The following is a 21,908-nucleotide window of genomic DNA, read 5'->3' on the forward strand; positions in this document are numbered from 1 at the left end:
AATGTTTGAAAGCCATTGCTCTATGAGAAAAGGAGTTAGCACTGCCCCAGAATCAGTTCCACAGCACAGGGCAGCAAATAACTCAACAGTTCTCCAAACAGGGTTATCAAAAAGTATTATTATGAAGGGGGCCCTGCTCCTTAAGTCTCTGAGAACAATCTCATTAACTGTGGGTGCCTCTCCTAACTTTTCCCCTGAACTGGTTCACTTATTTCTGTTTTCCATTCCTAGCCACCTAGAATCCAAAAGTGTCCAGGACAACCAACTCCCTCCCCTCCAGCTCCTGAAAGAGCATTCACGCCCAGTTTGGAACAATAGTGCCTAGTTTACACATAGTGATGCTGCGCTTGAAGGCTATTGGGATTATGCATAGATGAATATTTTTGACGCATGACATATATATCAGCAAATGTAAGTTTTACAGCAAATGAAGCATTTAAGTGGTGATGATGAAAACTGCTTTATATGACCAGATAAATTACAACAGATTTTGAATGAACTGAAGACCTGGGCTTGACATCTCCGCTTGGCATTCAACCCAAAGAACAGAGAAGGGGAGTAATTGTGCAGAGATGTAATAATCAAACATAAAGAGAGGAGAATGGGAAAACTGGGGCTAGGGATGAAGCAATTCCAACTTCTCTGGGTCTGGGTGAGAGAGGTTCTTTATCCACAGTTTCTGTGAGGCAGTATGAAGAAAAATGAGCAAACCCTCCCCGTTCCCAGCCCTACCCCCAGCGGAAACATGACCAAGGCTGTTTTTACTTTCTATCCATGTCTGATGCAGCAGCATAGTGCAAAGCTGTCCGTCCCCAGTCATCTGTTTCATTAACGTTGGCCCCTGTGGTTACTAATGTCTCAATACAGTGGAAATGACAATTTGCAGCTGCATAGTGCAGAGGGGTCCTGAAAAACAAACAGCAATTTATTACTTCATTCGGCCTGAAAAACAGACCCGTCATCAGCACTAGCATCAACAGCAGTACCCCTAGGGGTGTGGAAAGCTCCTCAGCTCTCAGAGTGTGGAGGCCAAGGGAATGCCCTCCTCTGACTTTATAAGCCGGAACTGAGGCTACAAAGATAGTGGCTTCAGACAAGGCCACCCACCTGCAGATTTATCCTTTCTTTGCATTCCTAGGGCCTATCATGGTTCAGGTCTACATTACTGCGTATTTGGACTATTGCAATACCATCCCTATTGGCCTCCTTAGCTCTAATCAAACTCCCATAGAATTTCTAGTTGTTATGAATGAAGAACTGGGTTTTCTAAGGTCCAGTACCCACATGTGACAACCCTGTTCTAAAACCTTCGGTCCTCCCCACTGAGCAAAGTCTTGATTCTGTAGTCCGGAATTGAAGACCTTCCCAAACTGGTCCCCATCTATCTTTATAAAGTCTCTCTCTCTCCCCTAGCTGAGCCCATTACTGCATCCAAACTGAATGACTGAGTTTTTCCAGAGCATGTTCACACTTCCTCTACCTTTCCCTCTGGCATTTTCTTCCCTGGAATGCCCTTTCCTGAACCACTTCCACCCACCAACTTCAAAGCTTCCACCACCAAAACCCCAAAACTTCCTAAGTTCTAGAAGTTCTCTTTCTCTTTTGTCTGAGACTGTGTGGCTCCTGTCTGGGTCTCTCTTGAGCTCCCATCACACATTGCCTTGACTTTATTGGTGTTGTCTCATCTTCTCTACTGAACTGAAAGCATCTTGAAGGTAGGGATGCAGGTTACTTGGGAGAAAAATGCACAAGGAATTAGAAGCCCTGGGATCTGGTCTGGGGAGACCTGAAAGCCGAGCCAAACCAGGTCCACTCCCTAGGCCTGGGGTTCCTCATCTTTATTTCAATAAGGACCTTTGAGCAGCTGTCCCCTAAGGTCCATTCTGGGTCTAAACTTCCGTGTACATATATAACTTGTTTAGTTTCTCTGGGCTCAGCTTTCTCATCTATTATAAAGGATAATAAGCATCTCCATATCTCTCACAGATTTACCGGAAGAACCCAAGTGAGTAATATCTGGAAAATACAAGCACCTTGTCAAGGGGAAGGCATTGCAGAAATATGAAGTAATTTGTTTTATATTACTTACTTTTAGTCCTCGATTACTTAACAGTTTATCTGGTACGCCTAGCCAATATTCAGAGACTAATAATCAAATAGAATACTAGAAATAAAGTAACTTTATCTCAAGAACTATTTCTCAATTTTCAAGTACCACTATTTTATATTAGTAGTCAATTTATGCGCTCTCTTAGGAGTTGATTTTCTCCTCTTTCATCCAAAAAAAGCAAATTATGAGTATTTTACATATTGGATTGCTTATGTTTTAATTAAAAGTATGAAAATTATTAGGTATCAACCTAATGCGGCAGAGCCCAGAGACAAAGAGAAAATGAGACCAGTCCCTGTCCTCACCCACAGTCAGGTGAGGAGAGAGTCAAGCAGAGTCCACGAGACAGTGCGAGGTGTGCTGCAGTCATGGAGTACGGAGGGTGTTAGGGCAGCAGAGAGGAGGGCAGCCCTGTCAGAGGGGAGGGAGGTGTCTCTCAACATAAATCTGGAAATAGGAGGAGCAGTTGTCTCAGGTAGGTTGGTAAGAGGAGAAATTTGTGGCAACTCCAAGAGCCAGGATGCATGTGGACGGGAGGGTTAGAGAGATGCTATGGAAAAATTAAATTAAATTAAAAATGTATATATATATCCATGGACCAGCAAGTATTATGGCATGATTTAGCTATGCAAAGGACCATTAAGGTAATAAAAGTTCTATGACCCAGCCTAATAGCCAAAGGGGCTACTAGCTATGTATGTGTGTGTGTGTGTGTGTGTGTGTGTGTGTATGTTTAATGTTGTAAACATGTCTAAAGATTTATCCCAAGATCAAATGTTCAATGAATATAATAAAATGGTCCAGATCTTGTGATCAAATTCTCGGTTAGGTGGGCTAAAGCATTCTACTCTGTTACAAATAGAATTTTTAAAACTATATCCATGTAGGATATTGAAACAAAAATTGGAAGGAGAAGAGAGACCACTGGCCCTTCTAACAGAAGCTGTGAGAGGAGATGCTTTCCTGGTGGCTCGTGCCTGCTTTGCTAGTGCTTTCCCTACAAGAAGGAGTTTCCTTCTGAGGATGGGAGCTCTCCCAACTAGTTTCCCTGCTTACCATTTCAACATAACATGATTCCAGATAGACTGCTCCCTGCTCCTTTTATTTAGGCATTTGAAGCAGAGTTCCATGTTTACATACCTCCCACACTTGTCCTTTTTATGGAAGTCCGCTCCGCTGCTCTGCAAGAGTTTTATACATTCCACATTACTAGAAAGACAGGGAAAACATCATTAAGATGGTAGAGGTCAAGCGCTGGGCTATCTTCAGAAGGAGCTGTTTTTTGCAGAATGCAGACAGAGGGGAAATGATAGCTCCAGCTTTAAACTCTGCCAGCACAAAAAATAACATGAACATATAAGAGTAATGCCATACTGTAAGAATCTAAAGTTTCAAAGTCCATTTTTTCAAAGCTAATAAATCAATACATTAAAGAGTTTGATGAAACATTTTCATTCCATGACTAAGGAATGTAATGATTATTACATGATTAAACTTTGCAGTGATGGTTTCCTCATTTATCCTAAATTTTCTTTCAAAACCATCAAGAGTTTATGAAACAACCCCTTAAAGCTATAATAATTTCATGTCACCTTTAAACAATGAGCCAGAGTGGATGAGCATTACCTTTTATCACAGCAGAATGAATTCACCATGATAAGCATTTTCGACCCAGACTCTCCTTAATGGAAAATAGAACAGCTGCACTTCCCTGTCTTTTTAATCTAGGTAAATAAATGTGCAGAACCAGGGCTGAGAATGATGTAATGGAGCACAGTGATCTTCCAAAGCTTCCTTGTCATTTGCAGAAGCAATAAATCACATTTAGTGGAGAGAAAAGGACCTATTGAAGTAAATTCTCCTACTGAAGGGCATGTAGCTAAACATTAATTCTAATGGGAGTTTCAGACATGAATCCAGAATAGTGTGTTGCCACTTTCTGTACAGGTCTGATATTTTTTAAAATGTGGCCATAAAAAGAGACAATCAGCCATCATTGTTCTAAACTTGGGATGCTAAGAAGTGGCCTAGGACTTACTGTTTTATTATCATTTTAATAAGAGAAATGATTTCATTAATGATAAACCTGAGCAGGGTTCTCCCCATCCCACATGCACCCTGTATGGCCACCTTTCTCAGAAACCTGGCTGGTTCAATCATAAAATATAAGAACTCTCTGAGACCATTCTGTGTTGGTGTAGCATGCCGGTTGACACAGAGCACCTGTCTCTTACTGAATGAAGCTAAAGGATCAAAAGCAGAGACACATCCAGGTTGTGAGGCTCATAAAGCTCATACGACCTGTGGGGATGTGATAGGGAGATGGAGGGTCTTTTAAAAAATACAAAATTATGAATAAAAACTAGATACAAGACTTCAGAAGGGAACCGTGCAAATAAGGGGCCTCACAGCTTCACAGTCAATCCACCTCTGATAAATAGGTAATGCCTTTGGTAACATACAGATGACAAATGGAGAAGCTTTGCTTTCCTTAAGGACTAGGAAATTGGTTAAGAACCAACACCTTACCCAAACAAGGTCATCCGAGAGAGGCCATGTTTGGTCAGTGGGTGGTCATAAATCAACAATACACTGATCAGAGCCTTAATCTAACCGCTAATATGGAAAAGAGTATCTGATGAAGAACTATCTTTACAACTTAAAAAAAAAGAGAAGGATTAAGCCACTTCTTGCCTAGCCTTTGGGTTTTCTTGACCTTGGTTCACACTTAGTCACTAGAAAAGCTTAAAAATCAGTTTTGAAATAGGGACAAAAATGTCTGTTAGTGAACAGGAATTAACTCAATCTTGCATTTGCTTGATCATCACCCACCTACCAGCAACAAAAAGGAAAAATTTAGGAACAAATCTCTATTTTCTTTTGGTGAAGGAGGTACCACATAGTCTATAGGCTGAAAATCTGAAATTTAAAATCTGAAATTTAAAAAAAATAAAAAGAAAAGAGAGAAAAGAAAACCAAAGAAAAACTATTTTCTATATGAGATGGACTAACAATTTTTCTTTGGAAGAACAAAAACACAAGTGATCTAGAAATGCAACATAGTCATGTTTGGTATTGGCAGAAATGATTCTTACTCATTTTACTAAGGAAGTTGCCTTTGATTCACAGACAACTTGAGTCAATCAAGACGAATTAGTAGTCATGAAATTGCTCACTACTCACCCTCCTGCAGCAGCAGCATGAAGGCACGTTCGTCCAAATTTATCTGGGGTGTCTATTTCAAAGCCTGCAGACAGCACGTGCTCATTACTAAACAAGGATACTATGCTATACTTTTGTCCTAGTTAAACCACAAGAAACATTGCAGAGACAGAAAAATCAGTTAGTAGAAAAACCAGAACGCAAGCAACTGTAGTCAGACAGAGGTTGTCATGGAAACAAATGGTAACTGCTCAAGCTTGGCAATTTTATAGGAAGAACCGTGAAGTCAAGAAGAATTTATTTTCACATTCAGCCCTGGGTGAACCACAGCCCCATATTTCAATCCCAGGATAGAAATTTATGAAACCAATTTGAGATAAGTAGGGCAATAGACAGGCAGACAGAACACATGGAGAAAACACGGAAGGCAGAGGAGGAATCTTCACATGCTGGAATAGATATTTTCTTAAGTGTGTTATTATCTTTCAGTTGGCTTAAGATTTGGGAAACATGCTTCCATGCAGGGATTATTTTTAAACATGCCAAAAGCAGTGAAAGCAGAATCAATAATAGGTAAAGTACTTAAAGGGAAAAAAAATGCCTCTAGAATATCTGTTGAATTAATTCACAAACAATCTTTGCCTTGCAGACTTCCATCATCTTTGAAAGCCAGGAACTTCTTAATACATGGAGGTTGGCAGAAGCCGCGATAAGAAAGATTAGCAAAGCGCCACACCAGAAAGAATTTCTTGGTTCCAAATAGCCTCGCGTTAAAAAAGTAAAAATTAAACCTAGTTGGAGGGGATCAACTGTAGTGATTTGTCAGAGCCCACGGAGTAGGAAGGCAACATGACATTTTCTACCATTGAAACATGGGGGATTTGGCCTTTTTCCCTTGTTAAAAATATTAAATGTTAGGCCACCATTTTAAGCCTCAACAATGTTCTCTCCTGTGACAAACTTCCTCTAAGCCAGGGCCGTCCCTGCTTGCCTCTCACTCTGCCTCACCCAAAACTTTAACTTGAAAAGCAGACAAGACTCTCCTTCTGGGGCAGGAATACTGACATGCAAACAGCTTCAACAGCAAGGACTGCTGGGAGCTGTCACACGCAGTTAGCTGTGGACGCAACTCATCCTGCCAAGTCGGGTAATGAATGACATGAAGTGCAGGCAGCCGCTCACTCTGACCAGACACTGGAAGCCAAGGGGCTCGTTTACAGGACCAGGAAGCCTCAGCTGTGGGATGGAGTTACTTACCGGATGATAACAACTTTCTGCAGCAGTCAGAGTGAGCGTTTAGGGCGGCTAAATGTAGGGGGAACATGCTATGGACTCCACACCTGAGGAGGAAAAACAGAGCAGCTCACAGTAGCAGATCTCAAGACACATGCAGAAGGACGATTACCTTTCTAGAAGTTCTCAGAGGAAAATTAAATCCACCACACCTCACTTAGGAACTCTTGGCTGAAATAATTCAGTAATTTTTCCACTTGAGAAATAATTACGCAATTATTTTCCACCTTAAAATAATAAAACCCTCAACCTAAACCAGAATTTAAAGCCAATAACAACAGGAATGTATATATATATATATATTTTTAAAGATTTCATTTTTTTTTCCCTTTTTCTCCCCAAAGCCCCCTGGTACATAGTTGTATATTTTTAGTTGTGGGTCCTTCTAGTTGTGGCACGTGGGACGCTGCCTCAGCGTGGTTTGATGAGCAGTGCCATGTCCGCGCCCAGGATTCGAACCGACAAAACACTGGGCTGCCTGCAGCGGAGTGCGCAAACTTAAACACTGGGCCACGGGGCCAGCCCCAGGAATGTATATTTTTAAGAAAATGTTTCATATAAACAGTGACTCTTTCTATTTAAAATTAATTTCCCTTTCTTTTTTCTTTCAGCTCATCAATTTTGTGTCTTATTCATTCATTCATCTATTCAACACTTTCTAAGCATCAGATACTACCCTAAGTGCCAGAGATAACAAGACAAACTCTCAACTTTCAAAAGCAATCTTATTCCTGGAATTGATAAATAAATAGTTACTATTGACCTATTATGTGCCAAGCACTTTGCTAAGTTAATAATGACTATATTATTGAAAATAAAACTTTGGATGAGAATAAAAACTAATGTTCACCTTGTACAGGTGAAACTCAGCTTCCTAATAGACTTTTATATTGCACATTAACCCACATCAAGATACCAGGCACAAAAACGCAGTTAGGAGTAATAAACATTGCCTTGCATCCATTTCAGAAATCTAATATATTTTCCCTAACAGTATTAGAGAAAGAATCTAGAAAAGGACTTTTTAGACTGATCCCCCACCATAACACAGTCCCCAGGATGAACGCTTAGGGGATGGCAGCCTTCTGATGGCAGTGCTTTCTGCCTTCAGAACTAAATCCTCCTCCTCTTGCCTATCACCTCTCCTCGAACAAGGACCCAAAGCTGTGTGCTGAACTGTAGTTCACAACAAACAGCATCATCGGGAGGTTCCTGGGTACTTACAAGCATTTATAATGTTAGTGATCACTTCTCATAACATCTCATTATATTCAGATAATATATTTCAGATTTTGTAAATCCTCTGCGTAACACAAGCAAGTATGTCTATTTACATCTGCAGATTAATTACCTAATTTCCTTCTCCAACACAAAGTGGCCCATTTTCAGATTCTACGCTTCATAAAAAAACACATATGATTTGAATTTGTTAAGCTTCAGATACATGAATTTTATTTGCTATGTCAAAAGTTATTACGATGTGAATAACTTCGTACGTGAAGTCACATGAATGTGTGAATGTATACACATATGCATAGATATTTCACAGTATTCAGGGTTTTGCAAAATTTGAGTCTGCCAGCATTTAACCACCTCTCTCTTTCCATGAAAACTCCTTCCTATTTATTGGTGTATTTGTTTAGTCTTCCCTCTGCTCATTTTCCTTTCCCTATATGGAGATTTCCAACCCAGCGCGTATAATAGCTGGCATCCATCAAGAGATGCAATTTGCCCGTCTTCCGGGCAGTGCCACGCGGAGGAGAACTGCTTGTAATTGCCTCCCTCACCATTTACAAAAAATTCTGGAAAGCAATTGCATCAGTGACAACCTTGATGCTCATGAAAAGGAAGAGGGAGTTGGGGGATGGGAGAGGAGCTTTTCTATTTATGCTGCTACTTATATGACTCTTTATTGATGCCAGTAAACATAGTAATTTTTTAAATGTATTACATATTTTAACAGCTCCTCACTAAACGGAACTTTAAGCTAATGGGATTCTACCTAACCATTTTATTTGTTCTGGGCAGGTAAAGTAAAAATATATGATTAAATATCTTTGGACATTTGAAAGAGGAAAATGGATAGAATATTTTCTAGGACAGTTTTAAGTTTCTGAAACAACATGCCTGAAATCAAGGATTGGATTTCTCAAGAATTCTTTGAGACTTCTTCATTCATTCTTTATATATATATATATATATATAAATAAACTTACACACACATATATATATACACACAAATATATATTATATGAAAAAATAAATGTTAAAGTTTTATATATAATATACATTATGTACATATTATTATATGTACACACATATATACACATATATGTGTATATATGCACACAGTATATAATATATATTTTATAAAGATACATAAAATCTATATCTTTATATAAAATGATACAAGCAAATGAATGAGAGAAAATAGCATCCAACTCTATAAGAAACCAATCAGCAAAAACATAAAAAGTATAACTGATAGTGTAACAGTAACAGTATTGGAACATATTCCACAACCTTCATCATCAATACTTCTCATCAACTCTGCCACCTTAACACTGTCCTTAGATAATTCATCACATTCTACATTAGTTAATTATTTCATTTTTTTCACTGTTACTTATAAACCTGAGAAGATAAGGGAGGTAGAACTACTCTAAAAGGTCTAGCAAAAAAGCTGCCTGATATATACTCTTCTTTCATAGTTAATAAAAAGTCACCACCTCAGTGTAGGTTTTGAAAACATATTAATTTAGACTGAAGTACTATTGGCATTTGAACTTGAATACGACGCTACAGTTCAAAAGGAAGACTAAAGATCAGTCCAAGATTGGAAAGAGAATAAAAGCAAAATTCAGAATCTCTGAATCAATTTAGAAATGACTCATGCATTTCAAAATTACTCCTTTATTGTTATAAAGTAAGACTACTTATAAAGGAAGGATCATAAAACCTTTAGCAGGAATATTAGGGTTTGGCTCTCTCAGTCAAATAAGAAGCAGCACCTTTACTTTGTTAGGTATACGTAGGGGAGATCAAGAATTAAGACGTCAGATAACCCTAAACTTAACAATGAATAAATTACAGGAAAGAGGAGACCAATTCCAGTTAAATTACTACATTTATTTGACCAGTCATAAAATTAATGGAACACATTTGTATTAGCTATTTCTAATTTAGCTGTTAGCTGGCGTCTCCAACCCAGTTATTTCAGAATAAATGAGGTCAGAATAAATTGTAGAGAGCTATCCGAGGGGAGTGAAGGGCGTCTGCACCATTAGAATACAGGTTCTTTTAGGCTTTCCCCTTGGCATCAGAGAGACACGGCTGCCCTTCCCACATCTAGTCTTTTCTAGAGCCATCCCTTAGGCCATAGGGTAAAGAACACTGTGGTTAAGGTGATGGGTTGGTTTTGAGTCCTACTTTTGCCACTTATTAGCAATTTGATCCTCAGCAAGTACATAATGGTTCTCTCATCCAGAAAATAAAGACAATAAGAGTGTCGATCTTAAGGAGAAATTGTAAGGACTAATTGAAATAATGCACACAGAGTGCTAAATTCTAAATTCATGTGTCTGGCCCATGGTGAGCCTTTACCACGTATTAGTCGTATTATTGTCCTTGTGATTATCATTAGCTTAGGTGGGTAATAGGAAGTCTGTGAGTTTTGAAGTCGTAATCAGGTTGTGCTTCCTTAAACTTAGATGTATGATTCCTTAAAAGCCAAGATGAATTCTGATCAGCTGGCATGTCTGGTATCTTTCTATGCTTCAAAATCCTTTACAATATTGATCTCACAACTCTCCTGGGGATGGGGACATTCGTTTGGTTTTGCCCACTGAGTGGACAAGAAAAAATTATTTGATGACTTTGATCATCAAATGATTTTATGACCTTTACTCAACCGATCAACCCAAATCAAAAAATCAATTTCTTATTAATTTTCTCTACATTGTTCAAGTATTTATTATGCACCCCTAAGTTACAGGCATTCAGGTGTAACTTACAACAACGAGGCCTGGTCCTTGCTCTTTGCAACCTACAGACATTTTCAGGGGTTTCTTTTGAATCAAGTCCAAACACTCTGACATGGCTTATGACATCCCTTCTGGACCTGGCTGTTGCTTAACCTATACATATTCTAGAATCCCAGTGAACTTCTGTCCATTCCTCCTGGACAAGCCAGGCTCTGTCCTGCCCCCAGCTTTTGCACATGCAGATCCCTCCACCTGAAACTCTCTTTCTCCCCTGCTCCTCATGGCCTTTCTCAAACTAGTGCATCTCTGGGGGTCGCTGAAATATCTTTGGGCTTTCAGGAGTTCTCTGTGAGAATTTTTAAGTTGTCTTTTCCTTTGATGACAATCTAAAGCAATTGGCATAAAAGCATATTTTGACTCATCTGAACAACTGCCTCATCATTACGTCCCTCTGCCAATTGCCGCACCCATGTCTGTACTTAGGATCGCACTGGTGCTGTGTACTACTTTAACTGGCAGGGACCAATGAGAAAAGAATAAAGGTGGGCTTACACACGAATGATATCTGAACCTAGGGAGAGCCAATGAAAACGCAGTACACTGAGCCTTCTGATGCAAACGATTTGGCAGGAGTTGGAATAAAGGCCTTTGTGCTGTGTGATGAGTTTACTGTCCCACCACGTTGTTTAAGCCACTGCAAAACCTGCACTCCCACATGTGAACTGAACTCTAAAGAGTCAGCACCTTAGCCACCAGGACCATAACGCCACGTAAATGGGGATTTAATGTTGGCAAAACACAGACTATCACATCACCCATTACATAGAAAGGCAGCAAGTCTTGTGCTCAGGAGCTGAGGCTCCAGATCCAGATGGCCAAGGATAGAGTCCCATTTCCACTCCCCATTAGCTCTGTGACCTTGGGCAGGTAACTGGACCTCTCTGTGCCTCATTTACTTCACTTGTAAGATGGTGATAATCATGACACTTACCCTGTGGTGCTGTGACAGTTAAATGCAACCCCTCAGAGTGTGCCTAGCATGGGAAAGCCCTCACGAATGTTTGCTGCTATTGCTAACCTATGCAGTTAACATGAATGTTGTTTGCAAGCATTTTGGGTTTATTTTGGATTTATTGATATATTAGGGTCAAAAGCCTAAGGAGTTTCTATGTAGTCTTATGTTTACACATATTCAAGTAACATTATAATAAAAATAATTTAAGTCTAAACTGGGGATCTGCAAGACTCTCCATACCGTGACCTAACTACTCGCTACCCACCCTGCAGTCTCCACTAACCATTGCTTTTCCCAGACGCCCTCCCTACCCTGCTATGTCCCAGATACGTCCTCCTGTGTCCCAGTGGCACCCAGCGACTGTTCTGGCATCACACTTAGCATGCATGAGTGTAACTGCTTGTTTAATTCTTGCCCCCAGTGGATTACACATTCCTTGAGGGCAGGGACCTCTGTAACCCCAGAACCTGACACAGTGGGTGACACTTAACAGGCCTTCAACATTTAGTGAATGAATGAATGTTAGAACCAGTTGGCTGCATAACTACAATACCCTAATTCTGCTGCAGTTGAGGCAGAAGAAGAAGTGAGAGCATAATCGGTAAGGTAGAAGACAGATTAAAATCCTAGAGACAGGGCCCCAACCTGAAAAGGTTAAAGAAGAAACCCCAAAGGGCTTGACACCACATAAAGTGGCGTGAGCACTGAGCCAAGTTGCAGAAAGTTCTCTGACTTAAAGTTGAGAGAAGCAAAAAGAGTAACAAAGAACATTCATCAAGGCCTGAGAGTAAGATTCAAATAAACTCATAATAAAGTAGTGACCATAAAACTTGTCATACAGAGATCTTTTAAAATACATTAGGCCACATTGTTTATGAATGAATATGGGTTATTTTCATAAATGCTATTCATTCACTTATTTATAGAAGGAAAGGCCTGCTTTTCTCCTCTTTCACAAGCTACCCTACACAGATCTACAAGGAGCCAGGGGAACAGTGATGTTCTGGGGGTCCTTCAGCAAAGTTAATCTCCTCCGCCTCATTTTGGTATTTTCTCCTTAGGTGATGTCCCTCCCATACACTAGCCAGATGTGCATGCGCACACACACACGGTTGCTGTCTAATGAACCACTGTTTTACACTCTTATCCCCAGATATGTCGTGACAAAAGAGAGCAGCTGTGGCTCTGAGGCTGGGACAATGCTTCCCCCCTCGGCATCTGCAGGACACAGCACAGTCAGTGGAAGGAAAGGCTACTTGAACAACAACGCCATTTCTAAGGCACTTTTGCCACATGCTATGTGTTTGCATAAACTGAAGGCAAAATAACTACAAGGAAATAAACTTTGTGCTGTTTGAGTTAAATTTGTCTTTTGGAAACTTTAAGTTAAGTATTGGGGCCAGTTTATCTATATCCTTCAAACTGATTTAAATCTGAAAGAAAATCAGAAATTCATGGTTATTTGGCTAAAACTCCCCAAGTAACCCAGAGTTGAAAGAAAAATACCCCTGAAAATATTAACACATCAAAGGTGAAGCCGGTCTGTGCCTTGATCTTTTACTTCTACTAAATGAACACTAAGCATATATGCTCTCCGGCTTTGGGCAGCCAGGGTGTGGTTGGGAACTCCAGAGTCCGGTACAAGCCTCCTGAATCCTAGCACAGTGCTCTTTCCACAAAAGCTGAGCTGCTGCTTTTATCTTGCAAAGTCCCGGTCAAAAAAGGTCCTTTGGCTTGAACCTATTCCTTTCCCTTCTGAAAGGAGACCCCCTCACTGCTCTTACTCTGTCAGCATGCTCCTCCTCTGTCGCCCTCAGCCTTGTCCTAAGCCTGAGCCCTCACCTCTTCTCCCCTGGACATTGGCAAGAGGCTGCCAAGCGTTTGTAGTCTGGACCACCTCCAATATGTCTGGACTGCTATCAGAGCGATCTTTCTTACACACCAGTGGGGTCATGAGACACAACCTACTCTACACTCACTTAGAATTCTTTAACAGCTGCCGAATGCCTCCAAATGGAATCCAACTCCTTAGCAGGACATGCAAGGTCCTTCAAGATGTGGCTCTTCCGGCCTTCCCACCTCATTGCTTCCCCCTCCCCGACACACATCAGATAATCCAGCCTTGGGAAGCTGCTTTGAACACGTTCACACATCTGTGCCTTTGTAAATAGTCTTCCCTCTGCCTGAATGTCCTTCCTTTCTTCCCCCTCTATATTTTTACCTCCTACAACTCTGTCCACCTGACAAACTCCTTGCTGAACTGTCAGCTAATCTGTGGAACCCAGAGAGTCAGTGTTTCCCTAATGGTTTCCACAGGCTGCTCCAAACCCCGTCATAACAAACCTCACACTGCCGCAGTCATCTGCTGTTGCTCTTCTCTTCACCACTAGACTGAGGGCCCAGAAGGTCACTGGAACCCACCACGCCTTCCCTGGATCATTTAAATTTTGGCTTTTCTCAAGCAAGATTCTCAATTCGATTCTGGGCAAACACAACAGAATTGCTAATATTACACTGCCCTCATATTGTTCTTCTCTTGAAACTTTGGTTATTGTTACCCACAGTCTCTGTGATCAAGGCTAAACCCTTTATTCAGGCATTTAAGGTCCTCTTTAACTTGGTTCTACTACATAGTATTAAGTAATAAAATAACAGTTAACATTTATTGATAGCTTACTATGTGCTAGGCACTGTTCAAAGAGCTGTGAACATGGATTACCTTCTTTAATAATCTTAACAGATATATTTATATAACTCACACTCATATAGATCTTAACATAGACCTGAGAGCTTTACATGCAATTAAGTCCTTTAATCCTCATAACAAACCTATGGATAAGTACTCATATTACTCCCATTTTTCAAATGAGGAAAGCAAAGCAGAGAGAGATTGAGCAACAGGCTCAAGGTCACGTAGCTCACGGGCAAGGTAGCTTGGATTGGAGCCCAGGTAATGCCCACAAAAGCGTGGGCTCCCAACCCATGACATGATACTGCCTCTGGGCAAGGCCGGCACCGTCACACACCCTCTGCTCTGTCAGGCCAAACTCTTCCCGGAATGGTACTCTTCATCTTTTGCTCCTGCTTTCCTCCCTGCTTGGGACGTCTGTCACTCTCTGCGCTACTCAAGTAATTCTCATCCTTCAAAGTCGGCCTAAAACTCACCTGCTCCTTGAAGGCTTTTCTGAAAACTCTGGCTATCTTCGAGCTCTCTCCTTCCTGTCTACACTCTATGGCATATACGGTCACACAAAACATTTTGCCACTTAATACCTGTTGCATTTAGAACTTTATTATGTACTATCTTGCTTGGTTCTTTGTCTTAAGAGGGACTTGGACCTCGAACAAAATGATGAGCTCCTTGAAGGTACCAACCAGGTAACTTACTTGTGAAATTTCCCATGGCAGCCAGCACCGTGACAGACTCATACAGATGTTTATGAATTCTTGTTGAATTGAAGTGTAAAATGAAGTCAGGTCTCCCTTCCCTACGCAGCAGATTTACTCAATTGTACCCTATAATTATAATCACTAAAACTGAGCAAGCATTCTGAATAAATTCTGAATTTGACCAATTATGTTTTACTTTTCCCGCTTAACTAACCCTGAACATCAGAAAGGACAGAAGGATATTAGAAAGCAGAATTAGGAATAAAGTTCAAATCTCCTTAATTAAAACCACTGAAATAGGTCTCTTTCCGTTACAGCTGAAAAATAAAATTGGTTCTTCCCTGCAACTGTCATTAAAAGTCAATTTAGTTCAAACAATTTGTGTTTAGCATACTGGTACGGATCCACATTAGCTTGGATAAAAGGGAACTATCCACTGCATGGCAGAATCCCTGTGACAGGATTCCCACGTGCGGCAACTATTCTGCCATGTTTTCGCAGTAACCTACTTGGCCGTGTCAGCTCCGCTGGTTATTAAGGTGTTAATCAAAAGCTCGTGACCGTATCTTGCAGCCACGTGGAGAGGAGTGTTGCCATCCTTATCCACACAGTCAATTTCACCTCCTGAAAGAGATGTTTGAATACAGAATAACATAAGGATTCAAGTTGATTCAGATACTGCATTCTACACTAGTCACTCACACTGACCAAACGTTGATTTCTTTTCTACTCTGTGTGCATCTCTGTTCTGAAGTACAACAATGCTTTTCAAGGGGACAAGTCACCGTCTGAAGTAGGAGTATCATTAAATCTGCACAGAGGGAAGTCTATTAGAAAGGCTTTTGGAAAATTTCTCCATATTGTCTTACTTAAGGATCTAAAATCTTACAACAGCAGAGATTTCTGCTCTGAAGGAACAATGTAATCAAATTCCATAAAACGTACTTCTGAAGACACACAATTTCAATTTCACCTGCTGAATTAAAGACCTGTGTAAATCTTATACTAAAGCATAAGAACCAAAGGGAATACAGAGTTCAGGAAAATATTTTATGTAGTTTGCTTTTCCAGTTTAAAATATGATGAATGAGTAAAAGCATAAACTATGGACCAAAAATGTCCATATTTGCAAAAACCATCACATTAACCATCTACAGTCCTTTTAATAATATGGTATTTTCATCTTATTTGGTTTTATTTTCCCTTCCTTATCCCCAACTTTTTATTTTACATTTCTTTTTTTCTCTCCTCTTTTCATATAGACATATATGCAAATATAATTGGTCAATTTATCCATTTATTTGAGGAGCCATTTAAAAATAAATTAGATGTCATGACATTTCATTGCTAAGAACAAAGACATTCTCCCATATAACCATAATTCCATCATCATATCCAAGAAATTTAACAGTGATACAAAATTTTATGTAATAAACAGTGCATACTCCAATTTCTCCAATTGTCCCAAAAATGGGCTTTATAGCTATTTTTTTTTTAAATTTCAGGATCCAATCAAAGATTCTAATAGCATTTGGTTATCATGTCTCTTTAGTTTCCTTTAACTTAAAACAACCCTCTTGCCTTTTATTTATGTATGTATTTATTTATTTTTAGTCTCTCATGCCATTGATATTTTTGGAGGCCAAGCCAAGTGTCACGTAGAATGTCCTACATTCTGGAACTGCCTGCTTATTTCCTATTAGATTCAGGCTAAACATGTTGGCAAGAATCCCCCAGAATCGACGTGCACACCCACTGCATCTTCTCGGCACACACAGAAGGTCAAGTTATTGCATTACTGGGTGATCCAAAGTTTAATTATTTGCAATGAGTACAGAGTTTCAGTTTGGGAAGATGAAAAAGTTCTGAAAATGGATAGTGGTGTTGGTTGCACAACAACGTGAATGTACTTAGTGCCACTGAACCGTACGCTTAAAAATAGTTAAAATGGCAAGTTTTATGTTATGTATATTTTACCACAATAAAAAAGAGGTTTGATTACTTGGTTAAGGTGATGCCTGCCAGCATTCTCTATTGCAAAAATGTCTTTTCCCCTTTGTAATTAACAAGCAGTTTGTGGGGTGATCCTTTGAGACTGCGAATATCCTATTTCTCAACAAATTTTCTGTAATTATTTTAGCATACACAGGGAGTACTTTGTTCAAAAGTTACTTGGATTCCTTGTTTTGTGACCTTATGTTATCAATTTAATACACACACTGTAGCTACGTTCATTTCATTCTGTTTGTTTTCAAAATCTTTACTGGGTTTTGATTTAATTTTATTAATGTGAAAAACACTTAAATGTTTCCAAAGTCAAATTATATTTTTTAAAAGCCTCACTCTCATTTCCATCCCTTCCACTTCATCCTCAACCATATCCTACAGTAATCATTTTCATTAGTTCTGGTTTATGCTTCCTGCATTTCTCTGCAAAAATAAGCAAATAGACTCTTTCATACCTTACGTTTGTTTTTTTCACTTGACAATATTTCCTGGAATTCACTCCTAGAGATCACTTCTTGGAGATCTTCCCCATTTTTGTACAGCTTTATGGTTTTCCCTTGCATGGATGTACTAGTTAGTACACTAGTCTCTTATGGACGAGTATTTAGGTTGCAAATATTAGTTAGCTATTATTGGGAACCCTGCAGTAAATAATCTCATAAGTATGTTGTTTTGTACGTGTTGGGTGTTTTTTCAGGTTAAATTCCCAGAAAGGGGATTTCTAGGTCAAAGGTAAATGAATATGTGGTTTTGCTGGATTTTGCCAAATTTCCTTCTGCAGGTGCTGTGCAATTTGCACTTACAGCAGCAACGTCTGAGAGTGCCTTTTCCCCTCAGCCTTGTCAAGCTTTTGAGTATCTGCCAACCGATGAGTAAGAATTGGTATCTCAGTGTAGTTTTCACTTGCATTTCTCTTGATAAGGAAGTGGAGCATCTTTTCATATATTGAAGGACCATTTGTTTATCTTTTGCTATGAACAACTTGTTCCTGACTTTTGTCCATTTTTCTAAATGTGTATGCATGTGTGGTCTTCTATTCCTTGATTTTCAAGGGCTCTTAAAATATTTGGGAGATTACCCATTTATCAGTAATACATGTTAAAAATATTTTTCCCCTAGATTTTCATTTGACTTTGGAATTTTTTTTGGTAATGTATCAGTCTTTTCTTTTATTGTATTTAGATTTTGAGTTGTAATTAGAAAGGCTTTCCCCACCCCCTGGCAATAAAGAAATTGACATGTGAAAATATTTGCAACATGTATTACTGATAAGTGGATAATCTCCCAAATATTTTAAGAACCCTTGAAAATCAACCAATTAGGAAGAATCAAGGAGAGGGAAGAATAGGAAGTGACCGCTAATGGATATGAGGTTTCTTTTTGGGGTGATGAAATGTTCAGGAATTAGTTAATGGTTATGGTTGTAAAACCTTGTGAAAATACTGAAAGCCACTGACTTATACACTTCTAAATGGTGACTTTTATGGTATGTGAATTATATCCAAATTAAAAAGGAAGGGCCTGAAGAAAGCTAGAGGAAAAGGTGAGGAAGTGAAGGAAAAGGAAGTACACCAAGAAGAAGAAAGTACGCAGTGCATACTTGTACTCATGTAAGCTAATACGCACGTCTACCTTAATCAAGGAAAGCGCCCAGGCTATGGGGGCACAGAATGTGAGCTCTTTTGAGGTTTTATTTCCCGGCTGTCCTGTTCAGAATCACACCTCGGCAGTATTATGGAAAGCAGTAAGTTACCGAATTGTCAGATCACATGCTCAGCTATCAGGTATTTTAGAGCAGGTCTCATTAGAAAATTTTGTTTCACAAAATATTCTACATATTTCCCTCAAATCCTGAGCTTTATTCTCACTATCAATTATATTGAACTAAAGGAAGCTGATATTTTAAAACTAAAATATACCATTATCAGATATATGAATATTATAATGTTTAGTTTGAGAATGTAAAGGTTATATGAATGGCTTAGATTAATCTGGGAAGATACTATATATTTGTTTCAAATAACTTATTTCTGATTGAGAAAGTAATTTTCTCTTTGTAGAAAATTTAGAAGATGCAGTGAAATACAAAGAAGAAAAGATAAGTCATCTATAAATTCACTGATTATCCAAGATGGTCAGTATTAATATTCTGGAATATTTCCTTCCAGTTGGGAGTGTGTGTATGTACAAATTTCTAATAGTTGAGATCATAGGGTAGAAAGGTTTTGTATCCTGCTTTCCCCATTAACATTATATCACAAACACTTCCCATGTCGTTAATTTGTTTCATTAATGTAACTGTAAATGGCTAGATGACATCGATATTTAGAGAATTTACTTAGCAAGTCTCCAATTACTAGGCATTTAGGCTATTCCCAAATTTTGCCATTAAGAAAAACACAGGACTGACGGTATTTGTTAATAATGTTTACTCACATTTCAGATCATTTCCTTCACCAACTTTTTTAGAAGTAGAACTACTGGGTCAAAAGTATGAATGTTTTGAAGGCCCTTGGTAGACACTGGTAAATCGCTTTTGAGAAAGGCTGTGCCCATTTGCGCTGCCATTAGCAGCATATTTGAGCACTACACCAAAAAAGAAGCTATCGAGAATCTTCTCAGATCTGGGGAAAGAACATTAACTTCCAAGCTAAGACACCATCTCTTACAACAGGACCATTATAAAATCTTCACAATAATATCCGCATGGCCCTTCATTCTAATGAATCCTACCGTTGATCATTATGACCATCAACTCTCTAAGATTTATTTTCAGCAAATAATATTTCTTTTAGCCGGGTATATTGGTAAAACACAGTTAGTGAGTAAGAATCTTTGCTACAAAGTGAAATAGTTACCAAATATGTAGGGGCTTTGTAGCAGGGCAAATGCTTTAAAAACTACGATTAGCACATATGTTTACACAGGATTTAAGATGCTTCACTCTACAGCCAAGACTTCTGCATGTAGAGTTTAACTTGAAAAATCAATCTGCCAATAAATTTGCATATTTGGGATTTGACACTTAAGAGCTGTTTACCAAAAAGTAAATCTTTTTTTTACTTTGATTGTGACAGAGAAATATAAATGGCAACTTGAATACAAACGCTGATCTTTCCTCAAATCTTTGTTTCTGCGGTACAGTAGTTATTTTTAAACTAGTTGTTCAAATAAATAGACTATGATCATTTCTGTAAAAGTAAAAGTAGTAATTACATATCTTTATATACACATTCTTAACTACATAGAAAAATCTGGACGTTTCGCCAAATTTTCAGCAGAAATTCTTGAGATGGACTGCGGAAACACATTGATGGGGATCATGGGGGATGTCTTTAATGATTTAACTTTATTCTACAGTGAGCATGTTCTAATTTTATAATCAAGAAAAATAATAAAATAAAATTAGTTATTGCAATCTTCTAGTGAATCAAAAGATAGTTCACTATGATCTGAATTTAGAAGTATCCAATTTAGATCATTTTTACGATTTGATGGTAGCCTTGGGGACAGGCAGCCAAGACAGGTCTCCATGGATACCTCAGAGCAATCTGGGGTACACGTATCTGTCTAAGAACTGCCCACAGTGGTTGGCCTGGAATGTCCACGCATGGAGCTGATCTGGGAAGGCAGAGGCCCCAGACTTCAGAGCAGCCTTTGCCCTGGAAGAACACTACATTTCTCCACGTCCTTCCCAGCCAAGAGCCACCAAACCTCTCTTAACAAATGTTAGGGCTTCCATGTTTACCAGCCTCAAATATGCCAAAAATTGGGTAGGGAAAGAGAACAGTGAAAAATATTGGAAAGAGTGGAAAAGGGGCTGAGCTGATAAAGTTTCTTCATGTTGTTCTTACTATCATTTCAAAAGTCAACTTAAAATTATAAAAATACAGATAATTACCTCCCATATATGCTTCCACATTTGCCACTTAAAATATATTTCAGGAAAACATCATAACTTATTAGAAAAAGAAAAGAGAGACTGTGTATTTGTTGTCATTCAGAAATATATTTTATATTGAAGAACTTCTGGATGAATGAATTTCTATTTTATAGTCACTCCCCAAACCTTTCCACTTTCACTTGAAAATCTCTGATTGCTTGGAATGCAAATTAAATATCTTTTCTGTTCATGGGTCACAAGTTAAATGCTAGTAATCGATCATTGATAATTAGTGAGGAAAATAAACATTTGTGAATTTAGAAGTATGCAGAGTGTGTCAGAAGGGATAATTTATGCAGCATTATCTAGGCATTCATCTGAAATTAGATTTTCATTGCACAAACAAGAATGGTCATCTTATAAAGTCGCCTTGGAAGAATTGTGAACCACAGGGTCAAAAATCTCACAATGAATCATCCTAACCTATCACTTGCTCTTCCTTTTCAAGCTCTGTTTATTTTTAAAGCTTCCATGAAAAAAACATCAGTTTTGAACTTTTGTAACCTGCTAGACAGCGTCTGAGGCAGCTGCCTACAGCAAATGGCCGGCTCAAATGCCTCCCGAAGTCATACTGTATCTTCACTCAGTTCTTTCCCACCCTGACTGTGACAACACAGCTTCAGATGACAAACAATGGGATCGAACAGCACAGGTAGTCTTTGCTTACTAACTAAAAAAGAAAAGAGGTTTTTTTTTTTCTCGTTTTTCTTTTAACGATTGTCTTACCAAAACTGAATGATTCTGGAAAAAAAAAAATTATTATGAAGAACTAATAACCCTGACTGCAGAGCAGTCAGAGAAGCACAGAAATGCCATATAAGGCCCAAACACCAGAACGACTTAAGAAAACAAATAAATGAACACAAAGAATGTTCCTCAGTAGCACGTCCAGTTACTTTAGGGAGCCAACCGATGTCCCCTGTAGGACCGGCATTCAGGGTCCTGCTGGGCAGTGACTCACTCTGGAGGATGGACACCGGCCCTGGGGGTGTGAGCCTCTGGATT

At 39.0% G+C, this 21,908-nt stretch overlaps 1 protein-coding gene across 8 annotated transcripts in view; it reads right to left on the minus strand.

Moving 5' to 3' along the window:
• The window catches only part of ANKRD44 (ankyrin repeat domain 44), a 286,713-nt gene that overhangs the window by 79,492 nt on the left and 185,313 nt on the right, over window positions 1-21,908 (minus strand). For 4 of the 8 annotated variants that reach the window (XM_044768524.2, XM_070508287.1, XM_044768520.2 and 1 more), the window contains 5 exons: window positions 15,463-15,577; window positions 6,530-6,612; window positions 5,294-5,411; window positions 3,251-3,319; window positions 766-906 (listed from right to left, as the gene is read on the minus strand). In XM_044768524.2, the coding sequence (XP_044624459.2) occupies window positions 766-906; window positions 3,251-3,319; window positions 5,294-5,411; window positions 6,530-6,612; window positions 15,463-15,577 (526 nt within the window). The remainder of the gene's footprint in view (window positions 1-765; window positions 907-3,250; window positions 3,320-5,293; window positions 5,412-6,529; window positions 6,613-15,462; window positions 15,578-21,908) is intronic. The other 4 variants (XM_070508289.1, XM_070508285.1, XM_070508291.1 and 1 more) reach the window with 1 other exon arrangement.

The sequence above is a fragment of the Equus asinus genome, chromosome 4, assembly GCF_041296235.1.
Source record: "Equus asinus isolate D_3611 breed Donkey chromosome 4, EquAss-T2T_v2, whole genome shotgun sequence".
NCBI lineage: Eukaryota > Metazoa > Chordata > Mammalia > Perissodactyla > Equidae > Equus > Equus asinus.